General features: G+C 29.7%; 1 protein-coding gene across 1 annotated transcript; it reads right to left on the bottom strand.

Annotated features, from left to right (window-relative positions):
- Nucleotides 1-1086: 1086 nt before the first annotated feature.
- Nucleotides 1087-7078, bottom strand: LOC105205956 (neprilysin). The gene is made up of 18 exons (XM_039447919.1): nt 6928-7078; nt 6380-6534; nt 6131-6295; nt 5964-6047; nt 5663-5868; nt 4181-5233; nt 4006-4101; nt 3743-3884; nt 3557-3665; nt 3347-3443; nt 3093-3269; nt 2900-3015; nt 2760-2827; nt 2587-2638; nt 2032-2099; nt 1733-1869; nt 1478-1645; nt 1087-1366 (listed from the first exon to the last, which is right to left on the bottom strand). The coding sequence occupies exons 1-18, from the start codon at nt 6945-6947 to the stop codon at nt 1187-1189; spliced, it is 3093 nt and encodes a 1030-aa protein (XP_039303853.1). The 5' UTR covers nt 6948-7078; the 3' UTR covers nt 1087-1186.
- Nucleotides 7079-8316: the final 1238 nt, after the last annotated feature.

Raw genomic sequence — 8316 nt, 5'->3', positions numbered from 1 at the left:
TTTTTTCAAGAAATAATCTATTTATTTATTTTTTCATTGCCCCCTTTTATTAACCCAAAAAGTAATGCGCGTCTGAATATTCAGTAAACACTAATTAAAGGTAGCATAACGTAAATATTATAATTGCCCAGATCAATTTGGAGTTAACACTTACAAATAATTTAGCACACCAACAAATATAAATAAAAAACATACATAGTGATGGTTCAACCATTTAGGTTAAAACTAAATGATGTTCTCTATCGTTTTTTATATTTGAAAAAAAATTTCTTTGCGTTTTGATTTTCCTGAAAATTGCTTTGCGGCATAACTACACACATTACGTTTTTCATGTATAATTAATACACAAAAACAGGGCTGTCTTTCATATAACAGGGGCCCTAGGGCTTACATTAATTAAGGGGCCCCTTCTTAAAACATTTTTTAAAACAAAAATTAACATTTTAATAAAATAATTATATTAACTATTAATTTTTGTTATTTCTAATATAAACATTGCATAATTATTAAAACTGAAAGAGAATGTACACATATACAGAAAAGCATGGGGCGCCGCGCAAAAACTTAAAATTCATATTAGTAATTATTTTTAATTTTATTATATCGGGAAATTTTTTGTTTTTTTTTTATTTTTGGCTTAATAGTGGGGCCCTTTTTAACACAGGGCCTTGTGCCCCTCTTTAACATAGGGCCCGGAGCCTGAACCCATCGGACCCATGCCTAAAGACGGCACTGCACAAAAATGTTATTAATTGTTATCTTTAAGACAAACGAAAATATAATGTAGACTACAAACCGTTAGATGAAGAAAAAATAAAATAATTGTTTTATATTATGTCTTATTATAAAATTTATTATAAAATGTTATTTCACTTAATAATTAAGAGCAAAGAAAAATTAAGTCAATTTTAAAGTAACAAGGGAATTTTACGCAGATAATTAAATACAACAGTACAATCTATGAAAGTTACATATTTTTGATCATACTTTGAATTGTAACCTCAACTGCTTTGTATCTTAAAATAATTACAAGTTGAGTCGAGTACAATATTTAAAAGTTAAAGGAATGAAAAAAAAAACACTTGATCAAATAGTATACGTTATATTATTCATCAATAGATCTGGATACATAAGTTCTGGATATATAAGATACATTTATGAAATATGCTTCGTAAGATTTTTTGGATCATTTCCAGATATTGCACTTTTTCTCAGGATTCATTGGACTGCCAACCGGGCAATTAAAAGCTGTAGCAAAGTCATCCGAATTTGATACAGAACCTATCACTCTCAGTCGATCTATGCTATGTTCATCATCTTTAGCTTCGGATATTAAAGACATTGGTTTGATTGCTTCGCACCACAACTGTAAATATTATTATTTTAATATAATTAAAGAATAGAAATAATATATTTTATAATTGTCATTATAGTTTTGTAGCGTATAGTTTTCTCCATTAACATCCGTGATACTCACATTGGCAAAGGATAAAAAGAACAATTGATTATCGGTAAAATCTTCCAAGCCTGGTAAAGCAGCATCCGGTGTTTCGCTCTCCTTTTCCTTTTTTTCATAAGCCTTAAATATCGCCTGTAATCCCATTGTATCCGCGATGTTGTCACCCGTTGTCATCGAACCGTAATTCTATAATTTACATCAGAAATAATCAATAAATTTTTAGTAAAATAAAGATTAGATATTTAGCGAGCTTGCAATATTGGATTAACGTACCTCTATTTTTTCATTTGTTTTTGGATCAAGAGGATAATTATTAAACTGTTCCACGAAACATTCCTCTTTTTTGTCATACTCTCCGGCCATTGATGAAAACAATCCCAGGAAATCACCATCTTTATCGTACTTGGATCCTAAAATTTATTTCTCTATTTTTCTTTCTCATCAAACATTCTCGTAGATTCTTAAATTTGTTCAAAATTTGTTCAAATAATAAACCATTATACTATAATTATAAATATTACAGTGTAAATTAAAAGTAAACGTAAAACTTAATAGCAGTGTTATTAATATACCCGAATTATCGAAACCATGATTAACTTCATGAGCTATGACGAATCCAAAGGAACCAAAATTAACAGACCTAGAAAAACAGTTGTTAGAAAAAAATTTTATTAAGATTTACATTACCATAATATTATTAAATGTAGAGAAAAAATGTGCTGTTATATTAATAGCACAGTCCAATTGGAAATATCTTGTTAATGTAATAACAGTATTAATGAAGCAAGAAGATTAAAAGTAAAAACAATAACAAATATAGTTCAATAAATAAAATTTAGTTGCATCAACTACATACATGAGTGACAGTGATTCGATGTTTAATTGAATCAAACTACGTTTCAATTTATATTACAGAACTTTTTTTTAGTGTATACAATCATTATAAATTTTATCGGTACACATTTTGCTATGCGTGTTAATATTTAATAAGTGCTTTTCAGTTAGTAATACAAGTCGACGTAAATACTGTTTTGTTTATCATTAAATGTTTATCAAGAAAGATGAAAAGGCATTTGCGACGAATTGCGTCACAAAATTAAAACTTGTAATAAGAATCATTCACTTACCGTGGTCGACCTGGAGCGTACCATGGGCTCTGGAAATCTGCTGCCGAAATAACTGTTGACGAAAGAATTAACTTTTATCGTTAAGCTTTGATGTAAGTTCATTTACTCGTTTCTTATGGTGTATGAATAACGTGCAATTAATATTTCAATGAATAAGAAAATATATTACATACTTAAGGTATTTGAATCGGCTCCAAAAGCAGCGTTCACATCGGTGGGATTGAGCGCACCTTCTGGATCTCTAGATCATAAAACTTATTGTGTATACAAAATTTCTTTAATTTAAAATATATTAAATAATAAATTATCTCACGTTGCCTCGAAAAATTGGATTTCATTATTTTTATCCGATAACTTTCGTAGACCTTTCAATTTGACGTATCTGTCATATCGAATAGCATTCTCATAGTACGATGAGCCAATAACGAGCTTCAATGAAATAACTTTGCATAAGATAACAGATATAATATAACAGTTGGTATTAATACAATTTTTGAAGAACTTACATCTTTAAAATACTCTTGGAAAATCGTGGTATTTTTATACCAATTTGGATATCCGATAAGTCTTTTCAAATTTTTTACTTTTGCTAAAGCAAAGTTTTTAGCTTTCTCATCCATCCACTCTGATTTTTTGATCAAATCTTCGACTGCCTCTTTTATATCATTGACTAAATTTGATGCCTATGATACAAATCAATAATCGTGTGACAAATTTGTAGCACACAGACAAAATTTTGGATAAATAAAATAAAACTTACTGCTCTCATTTTATCATCGGAAAAATATCTTCTTACATATTCATACATTACAATATTATTTATCTCCTTTGACTGTTTGCAAATATCTGATCTTTCACTACATTTTAATATAATTAAATCAGATTTAAAATTAATAATAGTTTACATTATGCACTAATTAATTAGTTATAATATATAAGAAAATATTATCTATGTAAAAATATATCAAACCTTTGAATTGTGCCCGTGCTAAATTCATTCCATGCATCGTACAAATTTGTCAATTCACTCGTGGTAGTCTTTATTATTTTGCTTATAAAGTTCCAGTGTATATAATTCACTGAAACATATTTCTTGTGATTGCGTACATGTACCAATGACGTTTTATACTGTTATCGTTTTAATTTTGAAACTTACCAATTGTCCGATTCGACGTTTCATCCAGCAAAGAGATAAGACTTTCAATGTAACTCGGCGAAATAATGTTTAGATATAAATCATCATTTACAGACTCATACGCTTCGTCAAACAAAGCCTTAATTTTGTTTACCCAGTTAATCTACAAAATCATTCTTCATTGCGCTAATCATATATTGATAAGAATAATATATTATGAAAATTAAACTAAATTCATTATTTAATTGGATGATTAAGAATTAGTAGAATAAGAAATTGCTTACCTTACTTTTAGGTGTTTCAGATTCCTTTTCGTCATACCACTCTTGATAACCTCGAAGTGAGACAGGCAAATTGGACGTCGATGTCTTTGATTTAATCTGGAACGTTAATTCAGAACATTAAAAGTCTCTCTTGTCTTAGCTCTTATATTTTACAAAATAATAGTATGATATTTACCCTAATCAATCTTAGTTGAAACTCGACCATATCTTCGACATCTTTATTGAGACGTTCTTGTGAAATTTCGGTATCTCTCTCTTTGGCTATGATACGAGCTACTTTCGAAACGTAATCAATGTACTCCTTCAATATCGTCTTCTTTAATGCAACTTTCTTTTTCTGTTTGTTAGTCATTTTCGCCATTTCCTCATTCTCCACAATTTTCTTCGTTCTTTTCATATGTACTTTTTCTATGGGACTCCTTTGTCTGTCGTCTTTCCGAATATGTGAATTTTCATGATAGAGAAAACGCTGCTGGCGTTTAATGTCAACTTCTGCCCGTCTTTTTATTCTTTGTCTCCTTGTTTTACGGCTATTATGCTTCTTAGTGATTCTGATGCCGCTCTTTTGTCCAACGTGCCGTAACTTTTTGCTTCTACTTTGGCCGATCTTGATATTTTCTTTCTGGCCTATTTTCTTTTTGATAGCTTTATGCTGTTCATTTGTGTTGATGACAACGATAACGTCATCACCATCACAATCATCATCATCATCATTGTCTTCGCTATCACCACTGCCATTTACATCAATATTGTTGTCATCATCGCTATCATCATCATCATCATCATCATCATCATCATCATCATCATCATCATCATCATCATCATCATCATCATCATCATCATCATCGTCATCATCATCATCATCATCATCATCATCATCACCATCATTATTATTATCGTTGCTGTCATCATCATCGTCATCGTCGACATCACTGTCTTCGCTGTCGCCACTGCCATTCACATCAATATTGTTATCATTATTGCTATCATCATTATCATCATCATCATCATCATCACTATCTATATCGTCATTATTGTCAATAAATTTCAAATTATCTTTGTTTCCAGTTACTTGTTCCTCATTGCTTTGCTCCTCTTCGTTACTTGGATCCTCATTATTTTTACCTTGCTCTTCATTTTTTACGTCATCATCAGTGCGTTCTTCGCTGGCAGTTTTCATTATAAAGTACAGTATTTCTGAACCCGGTGGTAAATACGGGTTATCAATCTGTCGTTTTAATGAAAGGTGAAACAAATGGATTACTGAGAAAAAATAGATGCAAATTTTTTACACTTAAATACATGTGCGCGCGCGCGCGTGTGTGTGTGATATACGTATCGAATGCGATATATGTGAAATTATAAAACAGTACACGCACACACACACACACACACACACACACACACACACACACACACACACACACACACACACACACACACACACACATATTGTAACGTAAATACAATATATATAAGGAATATACAATGGAGTTGTAAAAATGTTAATTATATCTACTAGATTTCTTTTTGAATAAAAAAATTTTCAATAATAAATGATTTTAAATGAGAAAAGCGAAATTAATTTAGATATAATAAATCTAATTATATTCTTTATAACAAATCTGTTATTGGAAAAAAGTATTACAATAAGTACCTCTACTACTTTTGGATCTTTTGCAATTTTATTTATGCGCACGTCATGAAAAGCATTGCTCCCCGTCAAACGCATATATTGATCATCCACTTTTTGCCAACTGTACTTCTGCTCGTTCCATTCGTCTGGTTCCATTGTCATCGGCCAGCCACCTAAACGCGTTAAAGTAGAAACCAGCGGATCGATCCCTTGCTTTTCTATCGCATCTGTAAGCATCAACAGATTGTTACATTGTAACATGCGACATGAAATCTGCACATTTTGGATCAGATGTTTTAATTATTTATACAGATACTCTCACCAGTATCCATGCAAGCCTTGTACCACTTTTTCACAAGCTTTATTGCTGTAAGATCATCCTCTTTAGGTTCTGCCTCCAAAATCTCTGTAGAATTTAATAATGTTAAAACATACTAAACGAAATTCAAATCTTGAGTTTTACAAATAGCAACGTATTAATCGGCTCACCTTGCACTTGCGGATTGGTTTTGTCGACTTGAAGTTGATAAAGCACATTCCACCGGTCATATGGTTGTGGAATGGGATTTTGTTCCGACCACTTTCCGCATGCATATTCGTAAAAGTCGTCGCATGGGTTTACAGATTTGTTCATGTTTCCTAGCACCAAGTTAGCTGAAAAAAAGAAGAAGAGATGAAACAATTGACAGTTTGAATTTTTAGAGCAGTAGACCTAGCAGTTTAATAATATAAAAATACCCATATCTCTGCATTCCTCGGATTCGCACACAGTACGTTTTTGTTCCTCATTATCATTTAATTTACGTGAATTGAACAACCATTCTAGATTTGAAGGATATTCGCGAACTTTAAATAGTGTAACATTTCCCATTAAAAAGGTGCCGACAAAGGCGCTGCAAAGATCGAAAAATACAGTGATTAATATAATATATTAATATATAATACTTTTTTATTCTAATTATTGCAATATATTATTATGTTTTAAAATACACTTTAGGATATTCCTGTTTATGCGTGTAAGAAGGGATTATTTTTTATAAGACTCTAAATTCATTCCATTAAATACATAATCATGAATAATCTAGAGACATATACATAAATATATATATATATATATATATATATATATATATATATATAGTAATTATTTTAGAATTATATTCAATTTTGAATTGTGTTGTTAAATATAATATGTCTGCATAATAATTATAATACTATTAATTAATTAATATCTAATCATTTAATGTAATACTGTACTTCAAAAAGCAATTCCTTTATTTACGTACATAAGAATAAATCGCCTCATGTCGAGATAGTTTGTTGGTCGATACAAATTTCAATGATTCCGTACAGCAAACGTTCCACTACTTTTTTTGTCACAATGTGAAGTTATTTACCAGCGATTTACTCTTTTATATGTTGCTACTTGAGCGGAAAATCTCTAAATTGCAATCATATCGAATTGATTGCGTCGAAGGCCGGACACGCAGCTTTCGTCCTTCTAAATTATATCTATGAAACTTGTCAGTGCTGCATTTGCAACTTAAACAAAGCACTTCCTATTTTTTTTCTTTCTATTGCATAAATTATTTGGAATTTTTATAATGGCCAGCGGAATGTTTATATTTATTTAATAATGCTATTTACACGATAATGCTATTTACATGGGTAAGTAAAGACAAATAATTTGTAAATTTGTAAGTTGATTGATGACATCTGTGAGATTATTAACATGCTTTAAATCATAATTTTACACTTATTAATTGTATTTAGAGAAAGTTTATATTTGGTAATATTTCAAATTTTTTCAACTTTCCAACAATTTGTTTGCAATGTTTCGAATATAAGAATCACGGACATTTTGCTACCTCAGAACCGCATCTTAAAATGTTGCAAACATTTATGCAAACATGTTAAATCATTTTATTTTTTTTTTATTTAAAATACAAAAAAATTTGATATTGTATAAGCTAATTATTATCTATATATTGCAATATCATAATAAAGACAACGAATCAGTGATAGAAAAGTAAAATAGTTTCTTTATATAATATAAATTACTTTATTTATAGATATATATCTTAATAAAACGTTTTTATTAATCATTTTGCATTTCTACATTTTACATTTTATATTTTTGTCAAGCAAACTTAAATTATAATATTCATGTAAGTTTTTTTATTTCTAAATATGGCATTTTTTTCAGGATTCATCGCACTGTCAATCGGGCAATTGTATGTTTTGGCGAAGTTTTCTGAATTTAAAGCAGATCCTTTCACTTTCAACTTTCCAGTACTATGTTCACCAAATGTTGTCTCAATTATAGTACTATTCTTTTTAGCTTTACACATAACATTTGCAAACAACATCATGCGTTAAAGTACATAAAAATAATTTAAGACATTTTTACGTAATATCACCTTCTCTGTTATGATTTTCACAACATAATTCCTACAATTTTAAATCCCATCTGTGATACTTACATTAGCAAAAAATAAAAAGAAAGTCGATCATTAGAAAGATTTATAATAAAAGATTTATTATACGTTAAATAAGGTATATCAATGCGGTTTCTAAATTTCAAGAAATAATTTTCATATTTATTTATTTTTTTATTTTGCCCAAATTTTTATTAAAAAAGTAAAAGCGCGTCTGAATATTCAGTAAACACTAAT

Source organism: Solenopsis invicta, chromosome 4 (assembly GCF_016802725.1).
Source record: "Solenopsis invicta isolate M01_SB chromosome 4, UNIL_Sinv_3.0, whole genome shotgun sequence".
NCBI lineage: Eukaryota > Metazoa > Arthropoda > Insecta > Hymenoptera > Formicidae > Solenopsis > Solenopsis invicta.
Note: the sequence above shows the minus strand (reverse complement) of the source record. Positions and strands in the feature narration are given on the sequence as shown.